The sequence below is a fragment of the Sapajus apella genome, unplaced genomic scaffold, assembly GCF_009761245.1.
Source record: "Sapajus apella isolate SASKATOON/1434 unplaced genomic scaffold, GSC_monkey_1.0 scaffold52, whole genome shotgun sequence".
Lineage (NCBI taxonomy): Eukaryota > Metazoa > Chordata > Mammalia > Primates > Cebidae > Sapajus > Sapajus apella.
The window spans coordinates 6,209,491-6,234,516 of record NW_022436992.1 but is presented as its reverse complement, the minus strand read 5'-3'; the positions used below and the strand labels follow the sequence as shown (position 1 = coordinate 6,234,516).

The 25,026-nt window shown below is 39.4% G+C and overlaps 1 protein-coding gene across 7 annotated transcripts in view; it reads right to left on the bottom strand.

Annotated features, from left to right (window-relative positions):
• CTNNA2 (catenin alpha 2) overlaps positions 1-25,026 on the bottom strand; it is a 1,139,605-nt gene that overhangs the window by 101,297 nt on the left and 1,013,282 nt on the right. For all 7 annotated transcript variants that reach the window (XM_032243720.1, XM_032243721.1, XM_032243722.1 and 4 more), the window contains 2 exons: positions 7,676-7,768; positions 6,700-6,856 (listed from right to left, as the gene is read on the bottom strand). In XM_032243720.1, coding sequence (XP_032099611.1) covers positions 6,700-6,856; positions 7,676-7,768 — 250 coding nt within the window. The remainder of the gene's footprint in view (positions 1-6,699; positions 6,857-7,675; positions 7,769-25,026) is intronic.

Here is a 25,026-nt window from a genome sequence, read left to right as displayed (position 1 = left end):
TGTGTGTGTGTGTGTGTGTGTGTGTGTGTGTGTGTGTGTGTGTGTGTTTAGTAAAGACAGGTTTCACCATGTTGGTCAGGCTTGTCTCGAACTCCTGACCTCAAATGATCCACCAGCCTCGATCACCCAAGGTGCTGGGATTACAGGCGTGAGCCACCAGACCCAGCCTAATTTAAAATTTTTATTTATAAAAATTAGTCAATTTTAAGATACAGTCATGCAATATAAATCATTTCAGTCAACAACAGATCACATGTCTGAAGGTAGTCTCATAAGATTATATCATAGTTTTACTGCACTTTTAAAATATTTATGTATGTTTAGATACACAAAACTTACTATTCTATTCCAATTGCTTACAGTATTCAGTACAGTAGCATGCTGTACAAGTTTGTATCCTAACAGCAATAGGTTTTACTGTATAATGTAGGTATGCAGTAAGCAATATCTGGATGTGTAAAAAGTATATGATGTTCACACAGTGATGAAATTGCCCAACTATGCATTTCCCAGAATGTATACTTGTTGTTAAGCAACATATAATTATACTTGACTCAGAATCTTTCAACCTTCTCCAATTCAGGTCCCCTTTTATGAAAAAGTGAGTCACAATTTCCTCAAGATAGTAGTTATATTGATGGGTGGTAGACATGTAAAAGCTACTATGGTTCAGAATGTTTTCAAACAGATTTGTATTTTATTAGTAACAATCTACAGGCATGTCTTGCTTTCTTATACAGACTTTTTTTTTTTTCCAAATACAAATTGAAGATTTGTTGCAACTCTGCCTCAAACAAGTCTGTTGGCGCCATTGTTCCAACAGCATACGCTCATTTCCTGTCTGTGTCACAGTTTTGCAATTGTTGCAATATTTCAACTTTTTTCATTATTGTTATGATGATCTGTGATCAGTGCTCTTTGTCACTATTGCAATTGTTTTAGGGCATCAGGAACCATGCCCATGTAAGATGGCAGACTTAATAAAGGTTGGGTGTGTGCTGCCCACTCCACCAGGACTGCTGTTTGCCATCTCTCTCCCTCTTCTCAAGCTTCGTATTCCCTGAGACATAGCAATATTAAAATTAGGTCAATTAACAACCCTACAATGACCTCTAAGTGTTCAAGTGAAAGGAAAGATCACATATTTCTCACTTGAAATCAAAAGCTAGAAACGATTAGGCTTAGTGAGGAAGACATGTCACAAGTCAAGAGAAGCCCAATGGCCAACTTGTAAGTACAAAGAAAAGTTCTTGAAAGAATTAAAAGTGCTACTCCCATGAACACACAAATGATAAGAAAATAAAGCAGCCTTATTGCTAATATGGACAAAGTTTGAGTGGTCTAAACAGAAGATCATATCAGCTACAGAATTTCTTTAAGCCAAAGCCTAATCTTAACCAAGACCCTAATGTTCTTTAATTCTATGAAGGCTGAGAGAGGTGAGGAAGCTGCAGAAGGAAAGTTGGTTCATGAGGTTTAAGAAAGAAATTATCTCCATAACATAAAAGTGCAAGGTAAACAGCAAGTGCTGATGTAGGCAGAATAGAACTTGTGGCATGTTATCCTGAAGATCTAGCTAAGATCATTGATTAAGGGGGCAAACAACAAGTTTTCAGTGTAGACAAGACAGCCTTCTATGGGAAGAAGGTGCCAATTACAACTTTCATAGGTGGAGAGAAGTCAATGACTGGCTTCAAAGGACAGGCTGACTTTCTCCTTAGGGGCTAATACAGTTGATGACTAAGTTGAAGCCAATGCTCATTTACCGCTTTGAAAATCCTAGGGCCCTAAGAATTACGTTAAATCTACTCTGCCTGTGCTCTGTAACAGGAACAACAAAGCCCAATGACAGCACATCTGTTTATAACATGCTTTACTGAATATTTCAAGCCCGCTGTTGAAACCTACTGCTCAGAATAAAAATAGTAATTCTTTCCAGAATGTTATTGCTCACCAAAAATGCACCTGGACACCCAAAAGTTCTGAAGGAGATGTACACGGAGACTAATAGTGTTTTCATGCTTGTTAACACATCTATTCTGCAACAGATGGATCCAGGCGTAATTGTGACTTTCAAGTCTTATTACTTAGAAGATACATTTTATAAGGCTGTAGCTGCAATAGATAGTGATTCTCCTGATGGATCTGGGCAAAGTAAATTAAAAGCCTTCTGGAAAGAATTCGCCATCCTAGTTGTCACTAAGAACATCCATGATTGATTCACCAGAGAAAGTCAAAATACCAACATTAACAGGAGTTTAGAAGAAGCTGATCCCAACCCTCATGGTTGACTTTGAAGGGTTCAAGACTTCAGTGGCGGAAGAAAGTGGAAATAGCAAGAGAACTAAAATTAGATATGTAGTCTAAAGATGTGACCGAATTGCGGCAATTTCATGATCAAACTTAATGGATGAGGAATTACTTCTTAGGCCTGAGCAAAGTAAATGGTTTCTTGAGACATAATCTCCCCCTAGGTATGATGTTGTGAACGTTGTGGTTGAAACGACAACAAAGGATTTAAAATATTGTATAAATGTAGAGGATAAAGTGGCGGCAGAGTTTGAGAGGACTGACTCCAATTTGAAAGAAGTTCTACTGTTGATAAAGTGCTGTCAAACAGCATCACATGCTACAGAGAAATCTTTCGTAAAAGGAACACTCAATACAGGAAATGTTCTTGTTATCTTACTTTAAGAAATTGCCATAGGCACCCAGCCTTCAGGAACCACCACTCTGATCAACATCAAGGAACCACCCCACCACCATTAAAGAGATCATGGCTGGCTGAAGGCTCGAACGATCTTTAGCATTTTTTAGTAATGAAGTATTTTTAAATGCATTTTTTAGACAGAATCCTACTGCACAGTTAATAGACTACACTGCACTGTAAACATAACTTTTATATTCACTGGGAAACAAAAAGAATTTCTATGATTCACCTTATTGCGATTGGTGTTTTACTGTGGTAGTTGGAACAGAACCGGCAATATATTCGAGGTTTGCCTGTATTTGGAAAAAAGCCATACCTGTTCACATAGGCATGAACATGAACTTTTTGGTCAGAAGACCATACTTCGTGTATATATGGATTTTGGAACCCCCTGTCATGATATACCCTGTGCCTTCAGGTCTAGGATACAGTTAGTAAGCACACTAATCTAGTATGTATCAAGGAGGGTAGTCAGTTATTTAAAGGCAGAATACATCCTTGATTCGTATTTACATTCCTGACAGTGGCACATAGGCAGCAGGCAATCAAAGGGGAGATACTGAATGAACATGCCCATTGAGAAAGGGCAATCGATTACACTTTTATATTTGTATGCTAAAGTGTTTTGAAGAGAAAGAATTCATGAAGTAAAGAGACAGAGGATCGATGTTGCAGCTAGAAAGGAGCAGAGATGAAAACAGTAATAAAAGGCAAATGTATCCTAGAGAGTATTCCATTGCAGGGGAAAAACCGTAATGTTTGGGTGGCACACTCTAATATCAAGTGTGGTATTTAAACATGTCATGAAACATTTGTTTGCAACATATTTTTGCTGTAAGCTTCCTTACATTTTGCAACAGTATTTTAGAAATGATATAATTTTGTTATGAAAAAAAATCAATGATCGCCAAACTATTTGATTATTGTAAACCACAAGGCTATAGATTCAAAAAATGAAATTCACTGTGAATATTTAAAAGAAGACAAACTTAAGACTGTAGCATTAAAAAAAAAAAAAATAGGGAAAGGAAAAATAACCAAAACCCTTGGACATTATGAGATCAAGTTAATAGCTTTTTCAGATCTTTAGATTTCTACTACTTTGTGAGCCAAATCCAAGAATTAAACTGTCACATGACTAATGCCAAGATGCTTATCTTAAAACACTATTAAAAATTGTAGGTTTTCCAAAGTGGGAAAAAGTTCAAATGTTCCAACACAGCCATTTCACTTTTTTTATGAGAATAGGCCAGATCTGAAAATTGGTTTTGCTCCTGTAATATTAATAGCTAGCATCACTGCTCCCCAAACTTATTAAATTTATCGATATGAAATGCAACATCAGATACACAAGTTAGGGTAGCATAAAAAAAAAAAAAAAAAAAAAAAAAAAAAAAAAAAAAACTACAGTCTTTTAAAAACAAAGATCTGTTTTTATTGTTTTTTAAATAGAGTTTCCTGCCAGAAGAGATATTTCCTTAAGAAGAAACCGATACATAAAATGTCATTAATGCCATTTCAAAACATCTCCTGGGCCAAACTTGCAATTTACTGATGTAAATGTTTGGCTCTAGCTCGGAGAGAAGATGAGAAGTAGTTTCCCTAACTATCGGGCTGTGTCCACAGCCTACCAGCAGGACGGAGTGGGCTGTGTCATTATTTGTCAAACCCCATCTGTGGAAAGGTGCCTGCTGCCTCTGATTGTCAACTCCAAAGGCATGCTCCGGCAGGCCCTGCCAAGCTGGCTCCCTGACAGTGCCTGTTCATTTTCCTGCCATGGCATGCCACGGCACTTGTACCACTGGGGTTGGACTCCACAGTGTTATCAGCAGAAGCCAAAGCCTTTTCTTGTTGTTGGTAATAATGAGACGCACAAAGGAATGGCAAGGAGAAAAGGAAGCAAAGAGGCAGGGCTTGGGGGAGGAAAATTAAGAAAAGCTTTGCCCTATTGAAAAAGTCTGAGATAAGACCTCCTCGCCTTGCTTGTCCCCACCCTCAAATTTTTGTACATGCATTTAAAGAATAGGTTGGAAAAGTTCAAAGTTCTGAAATGATTCCTCTCTGAAAAAGGCAGTGTATAGGTATTTCCTATTGATTTGAAGGTAGAACGGGATGCAGAAGATTTTCAGGGGTTGTTAGGATTGCTGTGTGAGATCTGAGGCTGGTTGGGAAGGGCTCTTACTTGGAGCACCACAGTTATCCTGGAAAAAACTGACCATGTGCTAGAAAGAAGATTCGTACAGTGGTCCCCTTTCTGTTCTCCATCACCCAAGTTCCCAACATACCTATCTGAGCAATTTCCAAGTACCTTATGAGAGATTCATTCTGTGGGGGTATATTTTACAGGATTAGGACTCAGCTATCAGCAAAGCAGAAAAAAAAAAAAAAAAGAAATGACAATATATTGAGTTCTTTTATCAACTAAGCTCTAAATATAGTGATATTTAAATGACTAGTTGCTTTGACAAGTCATCAAAAACAAAGACCTTGGTAACAAAAAACAAGACAGGTTTCTGAAAGGGATTAGAGATTGGAATGAGAATACCAGAGGTGGAAAGAGGAAGCTAAAAATGAAAGGCGGAAGCACCAAAGGAAATTTCCTTTCTATCTTGACTTACTGAGAATTATATAGTTTCTGAAAAGAGGATAATCTGGATTTTAATACCATCTCTGCCAAGTTGCGTACCCTCTCAACGACTTAGTTTTCTTAAAAGAAAACCTGGAATTACTAGTACCTATTTTATAGAATTTTGATGAGAATTAAACCAAGCAGCAGAGAGTAAGGTAAATTCTAGTTACAGGCCTCATGTTATGTCACTGTTCCCATCTGCCTTGACTTGCCTGCATCATTGAAAAGCTGGCTTTCTGATTATCCATCACATCTACAGATTTGACTATGCTGTTCTGAGACAAGCCAGTGGGAACTTACTGTTTCTTCAGGAAAAGGAAAGACTGCAACTAAAAACATTTTCTAAACACGACAGCCACTCAGAAATCACTCGCACACTGTTGCAGTCAGAGGTCCTGTCTGCCTGGTTCCCACCAGCGGTGATGCAACGTCTCCCTCAGCCCTCAACCTGCCAAGAACCAGCAGGTCATCAGGGCTAGTACTGCCTGAGTCAGTAGGTGTGACGTCCACACACCTGTGTAGAATCAACACCTGGCCAATTCGCATTTCTAAGGGTCAGCTGGTTCTTTTAACACCTCACAAAGAAGGCTGATGTTTCCAGTGACCTCCACCTCACAGATTTCTCCAGGTGAACTGGACCAAATAAGTTAGGTCAAAAGCTTTTGGAAAAAGGCCCACTTGCTGGCTGGTAGCTCAATCTTGAAACAGACTCCATGAGTCCTGTTAAAGGTCAAACTGACTCCACAGTTATTCATGTCTACTGCATCCTCCAGTCTGGCTTCATTTACAAAGAAGAAAGTTATAATTTCAGGGGATGAGCAGCTCTATTTTCTTTCACTCATTTCCTAATACAACATCATAGGCAAGTGCTCGAAGCCTTGATAGCTTCCAAGTGCCTTCTCAGAGGTGAATTATGTGGCTGATATCTTTACCGGTGTTATCACAAACCTTCACTTGTTGAAAAAAAGACAAACTTAACATAGCCAAATAGGAGTAACTGATCACCTATTTTTAAGACATAAACCTTGTAGATTAATGAATCCCATATTCCAAGGCCCTTTTTCACATGAGTGATTCAGATACATCACAGGCCATCCTGCTTTATAAACTCCAAACACTAAAAAGGAAGATAAGCCACCTTAAATCATGTGTTCCTTTTTAATGCCTTGACTGTCTCGAAATAACATAAATACCAAAGAATTGAGAGAGTGTTATAATCACATTTGCAGAGATGATCAAAAAAACTGAAAGATCTAAGGAGAGCGCCTGAAATACAGACCCATGACATTTGCAAGACATTCCTTATCTCATTGTTACCCTCTTCGGGCTGCCTTGTATGGGGCCTATTTGTGATGATTACCTGAGACCGAGAGGAAGTCATCCACTGAAGTGATGTCATCCACAGCCTCTGTCAACACTCGGACCTGCTTCTCCCACTGGTCTTTGAAGACGTCCATGTTATCCTGAGCAACTTTGCTCTGTGGCCGGGCAGCCAGTGTCAGAGCAGCATTGATGACCTATTTGTTGGAAACAATCCAGGGACATGATGACCACACACTTCAAAAAAAGAATAAGCAAGTCAAAGACCATGCTAAACCATGGACCCTGGACATTCTACAGATAAGTGGGTTCCTGGTGTTCAGAAGGACAAACACATAAAAGATAAGTTATCAACTACCATTAATTTTTGTTTGCTTTGCTTCTTTTTAAGACACAATAGTTTGCCTCAGGTTTCAAAAAGTATTTTCTAGACAAGTCTCATTTACGTAGCACAGATGCAGCAGAAATGCAATTCTTGCTTTCCACACGTGCAAGTTTATGATTTAGCTCCTGAGACAAGGTAAATAGATATGGGATATTAAAATCACAACCCAAAACAAAACAAAGTCAACAGGAGTGGAGAGTATAGTGGCACAGTCACTGATCCCTGCAGCCTCGGATTCCTGGGTCCCAGCAATCCTCCCACCTCAGCCTCCCCAGTAATTGGGACTACAGGAATGCACCACCACACCCAGCCAATTTATTTTTTGTAGAGATGCAGTCTCACTATATTGCCCAGGCTGGCCTTGAACTGCTGGCCTCAATCCATCCTTCCACTTCAGCCTCCCAAAGCACTGGGATTACAGGTGTGACCCACCATGCCCCGCCCCTGTTACAGTAATTCTGAAGAGACCAGTGTAGTTTATTCTTCCTGAGAAGGGTAGAATTTGAAATGCCCCATGAGTGGTGAGTAGCATTTTCCAGCGAGAAGAAATAGAGAAAGGAGAGGAGGAGCATGAGGGCTGGAGTGGAGAAGGCCACTGACAGGCTTTTGAAACAAAGTGAATGAGGCTTACCTGGGGACACAGGCTGTCAATCTGGGTGGCTGCCATCCGAACTAATTTCACCCCTTCTTCATTGTTGGAGATGGAACAGGCCAAATTGGCAACCTGTATTAAAAATGATTTTAGTGAAAATTCTGCTGGGGCAAAGGGAAAGTATGCTGTTGCTCCGGCTTGTACTTTCTCTGGCAGATGTCTCTTCCAGGAGAATTGTTTCAGAAATAAGATAAGGGTACCCTGCCCTTCATGTAGAACCAACTATTACTACTTCTTATGCTAATTCAGGCATTTCTGTTAGAAGAGGCATTTCACGACTCTCAAGCATATACAAGGATATGTTTTAACAGGGATTTTGACCTGTTTTCTCTTATGAACTGCCTTAATCTGCCTACACTCTCTGGAGCCCCCTAAGACTCATTATCAAATGCAAAACCCTGTGATCTTGGACATTTCAGTACTCAGTTCTGACCCTGCAGAGCTGAGTGAGAAGAATGCTGCAGGCAATGCTTTGGGCTTGAGAGATTAACAGTAAGCTGACAATTATGGTACCCTGCCCCCAAAATTCCAGATCTGCCTGAAAAGTTTAGTCCACTAATTGCAACTCAAATGTTGTTAGAGGCCAGCTGTTATGAGCAATGTAGCAAAAAGGCTCGTATCATTCAATGGACAATGACAGAGTATATAGTAAATTACAATGTGCAGATCTGGTCTAAGGCATTCAAATTTGATGGCTTCCTTGGTTCCTGGCCTCTTCCATCTTCAAAGCCAACAGTTTTTTTTTTCCCCCTTCTTGGTTCCTGGCCCAAATTTGAATGTCTTTCCCACCCCTCTTGGTTCCTGGCCTCTTCTGTCTTCAAAGAATTTGTTCTGAAGATGGATGGGGCCAGGAAGAGAGGAGGGGGGAAAAAGACATTCGAATTTGATTTTTAAGAACATTATGCTTTCCCAAACAGCTGACTGAATTCAAGTTCCCAGATGAAGTGGTTCAACTCCTGTTTTCCTTCTCTTGAAGCAGAGTTAGTAATTCATGGTGAGATTGAATAGCCAAGGTCAACAGCCACAAAACCACCATCAAAAGACCAATCAGTTCCATCAGGTTGGGATCAAGATGACACAAGAATAGGAAATGTGAAAAGACAAAGAGGAGGAGGACAGCAGGGGGTAGGAGCTGTGGAGCAAACAGAACAAGTGATTGGCAGAAAGAGAATCCCCAGAGTCTTTTGGCCACTTGCCCTTTTGGCATCCTGCTTTATGTCTAGACTCCTAAATGGTGCTGTTTTCCTCTCATACTTTAATGCTCTAGGATGTTAGAATGTATCACCCATGCTTATAGTCACTAATGTGAAAGAAACCTTGGGCAGTGTGACATAGTGAGAGGAGTACAGGCCTGGAGATCAGGAGGCTCAACCACTGGGCATCTTTGGGTGGCCGTTTGAGCAGACATCAAGCTAGCCAGAGGAGTTCTTTTTCATACCCCAGTGGTGCCTGGAATGCCAGCAAAACACAACCATTCACAGCCCTGGAAAGGGAGCTGAAGCCAGGGAACCAAGTGATCTAACTCAGTGAATCCTACCTGCAAGGAGCCCAGTAAGCTAAGATCCACTGGCTTGCAATTCTCACTGCCAGCACAGGAGTCTGAAGTCACCCGGGGATGTTTGAGCTTGGTGAGGGGAGTGGCATCCAGCATTATGGAGGCTGGAATAGGCGGTTTTCCCCTCACAGTGTAAACAAAGCCGTCGGGATGTTCGAACTGGGTGGAGCCCACCACAGCTCAGCAAAGCAGCTATAACCAAATTGTCTCTCTAGAGTCCTCCTCTCTTGGAAGGGTATTTCTGAAAGAAAGGCAGCAGCCCCAGTCAGGGGCTTATAGATCAAACTCCCATCTCCCTGGGACCAAGCACCTGGGGGAAGGGGTGCTGTGGGTGCAACTTCAGCAGACTTAAACATTCCTCCCTGCTGGCTCTGAAGAGAGCAGCAGATCTCCCAGCACAGCACTCCAGTTCTTCTAAGGGACAGACTGCCTCCTCAAGTGGGTCCCTGACCCCTGTGCCTCCTGACTGGGAGTCACCTCCCAGCAGTGGTCAACAGACACCTCATACAGGAGAGCTCTGGGTGTCATCTGGCAAGTGCCCCTCTAAGACAAAGTTCCCAGAAGAAGGAACAGGCAGCAATCTTTGCTGTTCTGTAGCCTCTGCTGGTGATACACAGGTAAACAGGTTCTGGAGTAGACCCCCAGCAAACTCCAGCAGTCCTGTAGCAGAGGGGCCTGATTGTTAGAAGGAAAACTAACAAACAGAAAGGAATAGCATCAACATAAACAAAAAGGACGTCCACACAAAAACCCTATCAAAGTTCACCAATATCATAAACCAAAGGTGGATGAATCCGCAAAGATAAGGAAAAACCACAGCAAAAAGGCTGAAAATTCCCAAAACCAGAATGCCTCTTCTCCTCCAAAGGATCACTACTCCTCAGCAGCAAAAAAAACAAAACTGGATGGAGAATGAGTTTGATGAACTGACAGAAGTGGGCTTCAGAAGGTGGGTAATGACAAACTATTCTGAGCTAAAGGAGCATGTGCTAAAACAATGCATGGAAGCTAAGAACCTTGAAAAAAGGTTAGATGAATTGCTAACTAAAATAACCAATTTAGAGAAGAACAAAAATGACCTGATGGAGCTAAAAAACACAGCACAAGAACTTCATGATTCAAATAGCCAAATCGATCAAGAGGAAGAAAAGATATTAGAGATTAACTTAAAATAAAGCATGAAGACAAGATTACAGAAAAGAGAATGAAAAGGAATAAACAAAACCTCCAAGAAATATGGGACTACGTGAAAATACCAAATCTACATTTGATTGGTGTATGTGAAATTGACACGCAGAATGGAGCCAAGTTGGAAAACATTCTTCAGGGTATTATCCAGGAGAACTTCCCCAACCTAGCAAGACAGGCCTACATTCAAATTCAGGAAATACAGAGACCACCACAAAGATATTCCTTGAGAAGAGCAACCCCAAGACACATAATCTTCAGGTTCACCAAGGTTGAAATGTAGGAAAAAATGTTAAGGACAGCCAGAGAGAAAGGTCGGGTTACCCACAAAGGGAAGCCCATCAGACTCACAGCAGATCTCTCAGCAAAAACCCTACAAGCCAGAAGAGAGTGAGGGCCAATATTCAACATCTTTAAAGTAAAGAATTTTCAACCCAGAATCTCCTATCCAGCCAAACTTAACTTTATAAGTGAAGGAGAAATAAAATCCTTTACAGAAAAGCAAATGCTGGGAGATTTTGTGACCACCAGGCCTGCCTTGCAAGAACTCCTGAAGGAAGCACTAAATATGAAAAGGGAAAACCAGTACTAGCCACTGCAAAAACATACCAAGTTGTAAAGATCATTGACACTATGAAGAAACGGCATCAACTACAGGGAAAATAACCAGCTAGCATCATAACGACAGGGTCAAATTCACACATAACTATATTAACCTTAAATGTAAATGGGTTAAATGCTTAAAGACACAGACTGGCAAATTGGATGAAGAGTCAAGACCCGTCAGTGTGCTGTATTCAGGAGACTGATCTCATGTGCAAAGACATACATAGGCTCAAAATAAAGGGATGGAAGAATATTTACCAAGCAAACAGCAGTTTAAAACAGACTTTAAACCAACAAAGATCAAAAAAGGCAAAGAAGGGCATTACATAATGTAAAGGGATCAACACAATAAGAAGAGCTAACTATCCTAAATATATATGCATCTTATACAGGAACACCCAGATTCATAAAGCAAGTTCTTTATGAACAAAGAGACTGGGACTCCCACAAAATAATAGGAGACTTTAACACCCCACTGTCAACATTAGACAGATCAATGAGATAGAAAATTAACAAGGATATTCAGGACTTGAACTCAGCTCTGGACCAAGTGGACCTAATAAACATCTGCAGAACTCTCCACCCCAAATCAACAGAATACACATTCTTCTCGGCACCACATCATGCTTATTCAAAAATTGACCACATAATTGGAAGTAAAACACTCCTCAGCAAATGCAAAAGAATGGAAATCATAAGTCTCTCAGACCACAGTGCAATCAAATTTGAACTCAGGATTAAGAAACTCACTCAAAACCACACAACTAAATGGAAACTGAACAACCTGCTCCTGAGTCACTTCACATTTTAGATTGCTGTTTCCTAATCAGCAATATGAGATGGGCTGACAGTGATAGAATACTTTTAAAGGCTACTTCAATAAACCATTAGTGTAAACAACAGGATTTTTGAATGTTTAAGGGAGAAAGAGGATGGATTATATTTATCACAGTGAGAAAATGTAGGTGAAATCACGACAAATGAATTCCAAATATTATTTAGTTTCTTATGGTTTCACTTTACCTTTGATTTTTCAGATAACTTTTCATTATTTTACTTAGTTTTCAAAATAAGTGAAAAGACATATGCCTTCTTCACAGAAGAAGGATTCACAGAAAAGGATACTGCATGCCCATGGGCAGGAAGGCTCTTAGACATGGAGCACAGACTAATGATGCATGTTTCTTAACTTCAATTTCTTTTTGTTTTATAATGTCTTCACTCACATTCTTATTAATCTTTGTTATGTCTGTATGCTATATTCTAGTTCATTTTATATTCCAAGTGCCTGACTCAGTGCACGACACAGAATTGGTGTTTCATACATATTTAACAAACAATAGCTTGTAAACTTAGTATAACTTATTGTATACAACAATTTGGAATACACAATGTATTAAAGGTGCTCTCAAAAATAAAGCTGAGCTTCACCCTTAATTTTGCAAGACAAACGTTCACCTTCTAACAGATGTTGATCAACACTCTGGTGTTAACTAATGGTTACTACATTCTGATCCATGATATGAATCCAGAACGCAGCTTCTGCTGTCTGAAGTGGCATGTAGGGGAAAAAAAAAATCAGGATAGTGGAGAACATATATGTATTTAAAGTTCTACCTTTTAATATTCAATTAAATGTTTCCCACACCTGCTTTTGAAACTTTCATTCTATGAAACAGTGATAGTTTTAGATGGCTGTTTTTGCTGTGTGAGACAGACCTGAGATCACACTTGCAAACAGTGAACAATTGCTAAAGAGTTTAGCACAACAACAATATAAAAACTTAAAAGTGCCCCAAGAATCAGGTAATTTTTTTTTGCATTTCTATAAAAAGGTAAGAAAATACCAGCACTCTTAATGAAATAATGAATCTAGACCAAGTCATCAGTGGTCAACATTAAAAAGAGTAATACCCAGATAAACATGTGTTTCCCGACTAAATAACACTGCCTATGAAATATTCTTGCCAAAAATAAAACAGAAAACTATCAGCCCTTTAGAATCAATTTTCAATTTACAGGAAATTCAAGAAAAATAAAAATGTAAAATAAAACCATGTACATGCAATCATAAAAATCCTGACGGTTAAAAACTGGTGGAAAAAAAAAAAACCACAGATCTCATTTGTGTACTGAATAGAAAACAAACTATAATATACATATATAAATATGTAAATAAATATGTAAGTAAGAGTACATTTATGAAACCATCAAGGAAACTTAAATATTAACTGGATACCTGATGAGACTAAGGAGTTAATTAATATTTTAAAGTATGCTAATGGTAAGTTTTTTAAACAATCTATAGCTCTGAGATATATAATCCAGATGTTTATGGATGAAATGTGTGGAATTTGCTTCACAATTATCTGGGGTTGGGGAAATGGATAGAAGTATAGAGAAAACATTGGCCATTAGTTTATAACTGTTGAAGCTGAGTGACAGTATAAGATGGTTCATTACATATTCTTTACCTTGGGATATGCTTAATATTTTCCATACTAAACATTTAGAAAAAAGGTAGCAGCCACAGCATATTAGATCACCAGCTCTGGAAAACATTCTTGCCTGTGTGTGTCTCCAGGGAACACAGCATAAGTCAGGGAAACCTAAGTATGGTTTGGAGTTGAGGCTTGCAGACAGTGGAGGGTCCCCGTCTGAGCACAGATGAAGACTTCTGTAACTAGACTAGACTCTGTCAGTCACAGCAAAGCTCCCCAGACCACAGAGCTTCCCACTTATGCTGGCTGTGAGTCACCTGGCAGAAATCGATCCTATGGGACTTAGAGCTCAGACGAGCTGGACTCAAACACAGGGAAATGCCAACCAGTAGCTTCCCCATGGTGAAGATAAACTGTACTTTGTGTATCTTTTGAACTGTTTTCTCATCCTTCATTTAAATTAAACTCTATTATGCCTTAGGTCTTACGAGGTAAACTCCTCACCCAACAGAATCTTAGTAGGGGGAAACCGTGCTAGCAATGCTCGGCAAACAAAGAGCTGGCACCTCCTGATAGTCCTCCAGTTATTTATTCTCTTTACTTGTACTGATCCATAAATCCTGAAGTCTAGCAGCAAAGCCTCTGCAATGTACTACTGCCATTTCATTTCACTTAAAACTCAGAATTTCATTCACCTTGCGTTTTCTTCAGAAACATACTGAAAATACTTCCAATATGATGCTAAGGATCTCAGTATCTTCAGAGTCAGGTTTACATATTTTAAGTTGGTTACAGCTCGATCCAAATTCCCACCTTCCCTTTTTTCTTTTGGTTTGTCTTTCTCCACTTCTCACTGGACCTACTGGCATAGTGGGGACTATCAACTTGATTTTATACATTGTGATTTTTTGGATTTCACCAGCAAATGATCCTGAGCTTCAGTGCTTGAGGTAGTCCCCAATCAATAATGTAGCTTAGGCCGGACACGGCGGATCCTGCCTATAATCCCAGCAATTTGGGAGGCCAAGGGTCCTAAGAAGTAGGAGTTGGAGATCAGCCTGGGCAACAAGGAGAAACCCCGTCTCCATTAAAAATACAAAAAGTAGCCAGGGTGTGGTGGCACACACCAGTAATCCCAGCTGCTGGGGAGGCTGAGGCAGGAGAATCACTTGAGACCAGGCAGCCCTGGTTGCAGTGAGCTGAGATGACACCACTGCACTCCAGCCTGGGTGACAGAAACACTCCATCTCCAAAAAAAAGAAAAAATAATATATCTTGAAATGCCAGCGAACACCTCAATCTCAACATCAGCCCCAGATGACTATACACAGTAAGTATCTCATTACTGAGTTTTATTTTTTGAGAGGGAGTCTCGCTCTGTTGCCCAAGGTGGAGCGCAGCAGTGAGATCTCGGCTCACTGTAACCTGCGCCTCCCAAATTCAAGTGATTCTCCTGCCTCAGCCTTCCCAGCAGCTGGGATTACAGGCACCCACCACCGTACCCACGTAATTTTTGTATTTGTAGTAGAGATGGGGTTTCACCATGTTGGGCAGGCTGGTCTCAAACTCCCAGCCTCAAGTGATCCACCTCAGCCTCCCAAAGTGCTGGGATTACATACATGAGCCGCCACGCCTGCCAGTATCTAATAATTGATTTCAACAACCTGTTCTTTAACTAGATCTGTTACAACATCAGAAACTGTGGTAAAATAAAATGTTCTATTTGTCAAACCTAATATTTTATCTTCTATGGTCAATTTTTCATGATAAAGGGAGATAAGCAGAAGCGGGGAGGAGGATGGGAATGGTGGACTGGAATTACTAGACATTTGAAAAAATTAACATGAGTGAAAAAGCAGACAATAGATACATTGCAACTCCAAAGATGTTGAACAATACAATTAAATCTGATAGAATTTTGAAACCTACTTGAAGCAACCAAGCTGAAAACGTTTATGGAATATACTCACCCAAATAGGCCTGGCCCCTGCCTTCTCCACTCTCAAATTATTTACAACTTAACTGAGGCCATGAATGTTAATTGCCTTCTGGGAAGCTTAGAAAACAATAAAGTATTTCATTAATTATTAAATTTTAAGCAATTTAGATTGATCTGAAAATTTTGAAAGTAGAATAGGTCATGACTATAGGTGGTAGAGCTCGTGGGTGAGCTAACCGTACTAAATACCTACGAATCTATTAGAAAAGAAAGCTCTCCTTCTTATCTTCTGATAGCTTAATGGATCTGGGGATGTAAAAGCTGAGAAGACTGAGCCAGTCTATCTCTGACTTAGTACCTTAAAACTAGTGATCTTGAAGGAAAGGAGGAAGCTTAGTAACCATCATTAAATTGTATACTGCTGGCCACAAAAACTTTAGGATTACAGAAAAAGAAGAGACCAGTGCTGCTAAGTGGAATCAGTAAACACATCATGGAGAGGTAAACTATCCATTCTGCAAGAGTTATTTTCCAATTGCCTGTTTAGCACTACTTTCTGGATGCTCAATGAATATAACTTTTTTTCTGCTCTTCTGGGCATGCTTTCTAAGTACATGTATGTGAATACTTAAATCAACAATGTCAATTAGCTGAATTAGGGAAAAAAAAAAAAAGCAAGGAGAGCATATGCCTGTTTTTCAAAGAAAGTAACTTACTCCACGAATCGAATTTGTATTACAATTGGCATCTATCCTCTAATTCTCTAATAATCACCTCAGCAAATCAAAAGCAGAGTGACAATATTACTGACAGAACAGTTAAAAATTGACAAAAATAACTCAGGCTGAGGCACAAGAATCATTTGAACTGAGGAGGTGGAGGTTGCCATGAGCTGAGGTCGCATCACTGCACTCCAGCCTGGGCAATAGTGAAACTTTGTCCAAAAACCACAAAAAAAGAAAAAGACAAAAACAAAGTGAATCCCTCATAAAAATATAACGTGACCCAATTGCTACAAAGAGAATAAAATGGCTAGGAATACAATTTACAAGGGACATGAAGGATCTCTTTAAGGAGAAACCACTGCTCAAGGAAATAAGGACACAAACAAATGGAAAATAATTCCATACTTGAGGATAGGAAGGATCAACATCTTGAAAATGGTCATGCTGCCCAAAGTAATTTACAGATTCAGTGCTATTCCCATTAAGCTACCATTGACCTTCTGTGCAGAATTAGAAAAGAAAATTACTTTAAATTTCATATGGAACCAAAAAGGAGCCCATATAGCCAAGACAATCTTAAGGAAAAAGAACAAAGCTGGAGGCATTATGCTACCTGTCTTCAAACTATACTACAAGGTTACAGTAACCAAAACAGAATGACAATTGTACCAAAACAGATCCATAGACCAATGGAACAGAACAGAGACCTCAGAAATAACACCACATACCTATAACCATTTCAGATTTGACAAGCCTAACAAAAACAAGCAATGGGGAAAGGATTTTCATTTAATAAATGGTGCTGGAAAAACTGGCTAGCCACATGCAGAAAACTGAAACTGGACCCCTTCCTTACACCTTATAAAAAAATATAATTCAAGATGGACTAGAGACATAAATGTAAAACCCAAAACCATATCAAAAAAAACCTCTAGAAGAAAACTTAAGCAATACCATTCAGGACATAGGCATGGGCAAAGACTTCATGACTAAAACACCAAAAGCAATTGTAACAGAAGCCAAAATTGACAAATTGAGTTTAATCCAACTAAAGAGCTTCTGAACAACAAAAGAAACTATCATCAGAGTGAACAGGTAATCTACAGAATGGGAAAAAATTTTTGCAATCTACCCACCTGACAAAGGTCTAATGCCCAGAATCTACAAGAAACAAACAAATTTACAAGAAAAAAAAATAACCCCATCAAAAAGTAGGCAAAGGATATGAACAGACATTTCTCAAAACAGGACATTTAAGTGGCCAACAAACATATTTAAAAAGCTTATTGTCACTGGTCATTACAGAAATGCAGATCAAAACCACAATGAGATGCCATCTCATACCAGTTAGAATGGCGATCATTAAAAAGTCAGGAAACAACAGATGCTGGAGACGATGTGGAGAAATAGGAACACTTTTACATTGTTGGTGGGAGTGTAAATTAGTCAATCACTATGGAAGACAGTGTGATGATTCCTCAACAATCTAGAACCAGAAATACCATTTGGCCCAGCAATTCCATTACTGGGTATATACCCAAAGGATTATAAATCATTCTACAACACATGCACACATATGTTTATTGTAGCAGTATTTACAATACCAAAGGGATGGAACTAACCCAAATGCCCATCAATGATAGACTGGATAAAGAAAATGTGGCACATATACACCATGCAATACTATACAGCCATAAAGAATGGATTTGTGTCCTTTTTAGGGACATGGATACATGGATGAAGCTGTAAGCCATCATTCTCAGCAAACTCAGGAACAGAAAACTAAACATGGCATGCTCTCACTCATAAGTGCGAGTTGAACAATGAGAACACATGGACACGGGAGGGGAATATCACACACCAGGGCCTGTCGAGGGGTGGAGGGCAAGGGGAGGGATAGCATTACGACCAATACCTAATGCACGTAGGGCTTAAAACCTAGATAATAGGTTGATAGGTGCAGAAAACCACCATGGCATATGTATACCTATGTAACAAACCTGCATATTCTACACATGTATCACAGAACTTAAAGTAAAATGTACTGTGACCATTTAAAAATGGAAGATTTTTTAATCACAAAAAAAGCCCCACATAGCTCACAGCTCCAGGTGAACAGTGCATTGTGGCTGGGTAATTCAGTTTTGTGTGGACACCACCACAGACAAGCAGCTCTGTCTCAAAAGTGCCATAGTCTTGTTCAAACACTCACAAGAAAAGCCAAAATGCCTGGAAGGCTGAGCTTCAGTTAGACATTTAAAACCTCTGCTAATAAAGTATTTAGACATTTAACTCCAAAGTGATATGAAGTATGTCAGAAAAATGAGAACGTTTTCCCCTTTTCTGGCCCTGGAAATCAAATTACATTTTTTAATATTTGTGATTCTGCTCAGTTTGAAACACCATCAAATATGCATTGCATTCAACTCCCAAACACCGAATCATTTCATTAAGTTTTACAGCTTCAGGTATAATATTGGTGTTTTAAGAACACACTATTGAAATAAAGCAGAATAGCAATTCGAAGGTCCATAAAGCACTTGCTCCTCATGTTAGTATTTCATCGTCATTGTAAATTTAAGAATAAAATGAATTTATTTACTATTAAAGGGGAACTACTTGAATTTATAGTCAGTCACTTGGCCATATAAAACCACAGAGAGGATGGTAGTACAGATTTCACGTGAACTATTTTTCTCTGAAACCATCATCACAACGAAGAATGCTACAGTCTCTATCCGGAGGTTTATTCATTTATTTGTGCTGATGTAATTAGTATACATGAAGGCATTAACATATCTTCTAGAGAGCCTCAAGGTTCCTACCAAACATGACTCCTATAACACAGGTGGAGTTTCACAATTCAGTAAGGGTGGCAATGAAATACCTCCCTGAAACCTTTCAGAGGCAAGACAGAAGCAGCTGGTAGACAATGGGACTCAGCCTTTGACTGATCAGCTTCCAGGGAGATAGGCGTAAGAGTAGACCAAATGGCCATCAAAATTGGACTTGAGAGTCAAGTCTGGCTGCCCAGAAGAATATTACAGGAGTATCTCTTTCATGCTGAGGTAGTGTGCAATCCTTTTAAAATGAGCTGCTATGCACTGGGATAAGTTTATCAGCCTGATTAACAGTAACTGCAGTTCTAAAGGATAGAGGAGACTTACACAGCAGGAATAATTTGATCAGGGAAGGATAGCTCAGCGGTTGTCAGCAGCTGGGGGCTTAAGTACACTGGAGGACAGGAGGAAATTGAATCACTCGTTTTTGCCTCTGTTTTAAATGACTTCTATAAAGCATCTGGCACTCTTGATCATTCTACATATTTTAATTTTTAAAAATCATAATTGGTAAGACCCGGGCTTTGAAGTCAAGCAGCCCAGAGTTTATGTTTTGACTCTTATTCCTTATTCTTGCCTGTTGCATCTCTGAGCCTCAATTGTGTCTGCTGTAAAATATAAATATATCACAATGTTGCAATAAGAAATGAATAGATTAGTTAACCCAGCACCCAGTAAGGATTTGACAAATGTTATTTCCACAAGATGACCTTTATTGAAAGGTCACTATAAAAGTGAAAATATATTTGAATGACATTATCCAATCATTGATCACTCATTCAATAAATATCGAGTGCCTATATAAGACAGACATGGAAGATACAAGTAAAATATTACTTACGTCCTAGATGAGTTTATATTTTGGTGAGAAGACAGAATTTAACCAAGTAATACATTAAAAGTTCATATTGTCATGAGTATGACAGAAGAAACAAGGAAAATAGTAAAAACTGAAGGGCGCTCTACTACGTGATTACTTGGTTAGTGTACTCCTCAATTTTGTATAAAGTTGTCATTCTCAATTTCTATCTTTTCTCACTGTTTATTTCAACTCATTATATATTTTACAAATATTTTACAAATTTTATATATACTTTTAATGAATATTTTTTAATGATTATATTCCCTAATGTTGCTGCCTCATTATTTGGTAAATCAATGTTTTCATACATTTAAGGGAGTCTCCAACATTTGCTAAGTAATGTGCATCTTTAGGCATCAATTTTTTGCTCTTGTCAGAAGTGAAATTTTGCATCAGGAAAAATCTTATGGCACTTGTTTACCTGTGACCATAGTCCTTGCTGAAAGGTCCCTGGAATGAGTGAATCGGTCCGGTGCGACCAGCATTGCATCCCGGATTCCTCAACACTGTTTCTTCTTGACTTGTCTACCAACATATCATCCGCATGTCCTTCTAACTATTCATTCTCTAAACCACAAGTGCAAATCAGGATTGCTTAAATGCTTGCAGGACAGAATTCCCACTTTGCCCCCTACACATATCTGGGGTCACAGTTGCTGAATTCCAATTTTTCCAATTTACTAACTTCCACAAACTCCCTTAATGTTGTATAAAGTAGAAAACCATTCAACTTGTCATAACTTAGTCATACCAACAAGATCCCCGAGTTCTATGATCTAGAATTAAAAGGAAATGTATCTTCTCTGTATCCGTTAATCAAATAAGTTAATAATCAAATCAGCATGCAACAGCTAAGATCAAATGAACTTTACACAACCCCCATGGCACAACAACAAAAAAAAAAATGTGTTCATGGTCCCACCAGGTACCCTTGACTATAGTTATACACCTATAAAAACACAAATCCGCATTTTCTAGAGCTCTATGGGGACGTAGAGCAAATCTTGCCTGTTCTTAGGGATACACACACCACTAGCAAATGCTGTTTGCATGCCTCTGCCCAAATTAAAATGATCAGTCTGCCCTGGTTACTTTAATGGAGGTAATCACCAACTCACATTTATGAACAAATTGATGTGCCTGCTTCATAGCTGAATCACTCAGCATAAATCTACACCCTTCATGTATAAAAACCTCAGTGGCTTAAAATAATGCAATAAAGCATCACCTAATGCCTTCTTGATGCTGGCTCATCGATAATGTGTGGTTATGTGAAAAGGAGAGGAGAGGCTTATCATGTCTTATCTTAAACCATGCCAGGAATGTAATACCCTTTTAATTACTAAAGCCCTCAGGGGATTTTGCTTTCTCCATCTTTACATGGAGGAACTGAAGTCTTCTAACTCTCCACTATTATTTAGTTTTCAGCATCTCACGTAAGTAAATGAAACCTCAACTTATTTCCAGTGAATAAAACATGTTGACCTTCATATATGTGGGCTGCATATTATCAGGATGAAAGCTCCAGGTCCCATCTCTAGCAATACAAGAGGCTGCACTGAACCATCCGGTGCTTGACATTTAATGGAAGCTAAGGAACGTTTCCAAGATGAAGATCCAGATGAATAAATGAGTGCAGCTATTCTCTAAAGCCTGGTCTCATACATTTCCAGATGACAAGTGGAAGTGTGGAGTTAAGGCCATATCCACAGTGCAGGATGAATCTAACCATCCTAACCAATATTGAATCTTACTGCAGCCCACTTCACACAGAATGAAGAAGACAGTCATGAGTCCCAGTTTATGTTCTGAGTTGTCTTCTATTTTGTGGAGGGGATGCCTCTACCCATTAAACTAGAAATCTTCCAAGGTTCAATTCAAAATGCAAGCATTGCTGAAGGCAACCCATTGCAAAAACCTTCGGGCTTACTGGTTGTGCTACCAATTGCAACCTATAACATACTATTGTTTTATTCATTACGATATGGATTGGATGGATATATACACACAGAATTAGATATATAAATCAAAGATATTACACATAGATATATATGTCTTCAACTAAATCTCCACATCTTTGAGGATAATGGTTGCATTTTTATTTTGATCCTTGTGGCTCCCATGACTCCCTGTACAAGACTTTGTACATAGCAGCTATGAATGTGCTGCCAAGGCAGCCTCCCTGTCATGGATGTTTTCTTACTTCCTGCTCCCATCTGCCCTTACCTCTGGATTACAGCTCTTTCTTATTGCTGTTGGTTTACCTAGAAAGAGATGCTAATTGATTAATCAAAGTAACTACTCACTAAGGTCATATTTTCTCCTCCTAGGTAATAGAACACCTTAATGTAATTAAGATGTTCCTGAGTGCATTAGAGCTTTAAACACACACACACACACACACACACACACACACACACACACACACACACACACACAGTAGTTCCTTCTTATCCATGGGAAATACATTTCAAGAACCCCAGCAAATGCCTGAAACCACAAATAGTACTAAGCCCTATATATACTATGCATTTTCCTGAACATATATGCCAATGATAAAGTTTAATTTATAAACTGGGAATGGTAAGAGATGGACAATGATAACTAATAATAAAATAGAACAATTGTAATAATATCCCAGCATTATTACTCTTGCGCTTTGGAGCCACTATTAAGTAAAATAAGGGTTCACTGAACATAAGCACTGGGATACTTCTACAGCAGAAACTCTGTAGCAGATCTAATAACCAGGAAAGATACCAAGTGACAGAGGGCCACACAGCCTCTACAGGGCATATGCTGGTCAAGTGAGGACTCACATCCAGGGTGGATGGAGCTAGAGGGCACAAGATTCCATTATGCTATTCAGAATGGCACTCAATATACAATGTAGGAGTTATTTCTGAAATTTTTCATTTAATATTTTCCAACCACAGGTAACCAAAACTCCAGAAAGCAAAACTATGGATAAGTGGGGACTACCATCTACTGTTAAAATTTCAGGCTCCCCAGGCAAGACTTTGGGGAAATACCTAAGAACAAGGAGTTTTCTTAAACTCCGTTAACCCTATCTGAAAGATCTTTGGCCTTTTCTTCCTCTGATCACCTGTTTTTATAAACAAAGTCATATTGGGACACATCTTTACCCTTTTACACATATTGTCTATGACTGCTTTTGCATGACAATGGCAGATTTCAGTAGTTGTGACAGAGACCATATGACCCACAAGCAAAGGATACTTACTATCTATCCCTTTACAGAAGATTGCCAACCTCTAGTTTAGAGTAAAAACGTGGGCAAGTTTAACCATTTAATTTGTTCAGACCTGTCAAATATGCCAAAGCATCATCATAGCAGGAAATGAGAGAAGCATTGACTTGTAGTATTTATGACACAAGTAAAATCAACAAAGCTAAGTGGATCAGGAAGGAGCATAGGTACTTAAAAAAAAAAAATGTGCTCCTCCCAGGTCTCCTTAAACCATTAAGTTCTGGGACCAGAAATCAAACAAAAAACCAAGAAGAGATAGGCATAGAGCAGAAGACCCAGAAGGACCTCTAGGATATTCTTCACCACCCCAAACATTTACAAAAGAAGCTTGCAGCTGAACACAGAGTCAAAGGGAAGCAATTCTGAGTCAGCAACGCCATCTGGCTTACCTCTCAATGTAGCACCATCAACAACCACTTCTGAAAACTGGAGGATCACTCTAGAGGTCCCTCTAACCAAGAGGCCAATTTTGTAGCTATATCCTTCTTGGATATCTACTTCCTCATCACTTCCTGCTCCACTCTTGGCTTTGGCAGTCTGTTTGAGAAGCCCAAGACAATGCCCTAGAGTATATCTAATAGAACGTACCTGTCCTCATCGGCCCCTTGGTAAACACCTGGTCTGGCCACTCCAATGAGTACTGCCCACAGGAGTAGTCCTAGGAACCTGTGTCACAACTCCAGAGGGTTCCAAAGTAAATCACAGCATGAGATATCTGGTAGGGGAGACAACCTGACTGCCATCCTTGAACACAAAAGGGAAACTCTCTAAAGAAATGACCTTCAAACCAACTCATTCCCCTTAATAGCTCCCTCCCAGCCCTTGGAACCTGTAATTTCTGCCTCCTGTCACCTGCATTGCCTCACAGAATCTTTCCAAACTTAACCCCTCAAACCTGTTCACTCCATCTTACCTGAGCTGTAGTGCCAGCTCTTTTATTTCAGATCTTTTCTTGTATTTTCCCCCAAGTTCTCTCATGAAGGTTTAATTCTCTCCTTAGGGAATAACTTCAAGGTCGTTTGGGTGCAAATCACAGCTCCCTTTTTACATGCTTTTCCCCTGGGAGCAATCCCATCCATTCCTAGACCAGGTGGTAGGCCAGGTCCCTCAGTCATCAGAAAGGGAAAATCAAAGAATTCTCCATATCTGCTCTATCTATCTTGGGCTCATTAAACAGTGCCAGCAAAACCATCCAAGTATTGCAGCACCATCTCTAATATTCTCAAACCCTCCTCCCACGTGGTCAGGCTAATAACCAGTTCTGTTTTTTATTATTGTACTTTAAGCTCTGGGGTACATGTGCAGAACATGCAGGTTTGTTACATAGGTATACATATGCCAAGGTAGTTTACCATATCCATCACCCCATCATCTACATTAGGTACTTGTGCTAATGTCCTCCCTCCCCTAGACTCCCACCCACCGACAGGCCCCAGTGTGTGATATTCCCCTCCCTGTGTCCATGTGTTCTCATTGTTCAATTCCCACTTATGAGGGAGGACATGACATTTCTGTTCCTGTGTTAGTTTGCTGAAAATGGTTTCCAGCGTCATCCATGTCCCTGCAAAGTACATGAACTCATCCTTTTTTATGATTGCATAGTATACCATGGTGTATATGTGTCACATTTTCTTTATCCAGTCTATCACTGATAGACATTTGGGTTAGTTCCATGCCTTAGCTACTGTAAATATTGCTGCAATAAACATGTGTGCATGTGTCTTTATAGTAGAATGATTTATGACCCTTTGGTTATATACCCAGTAATGGGATTGCTGGGTCAAATGGTATTTCTGGTTCTAGATCCTTGAGGACTCTACACTGTCTTCCACAATGGTTGAGCTGATTTACACTTTCACCAACAGTGTAAAAGCATTCCTATTTCTCCACATCCTCCCCAGCA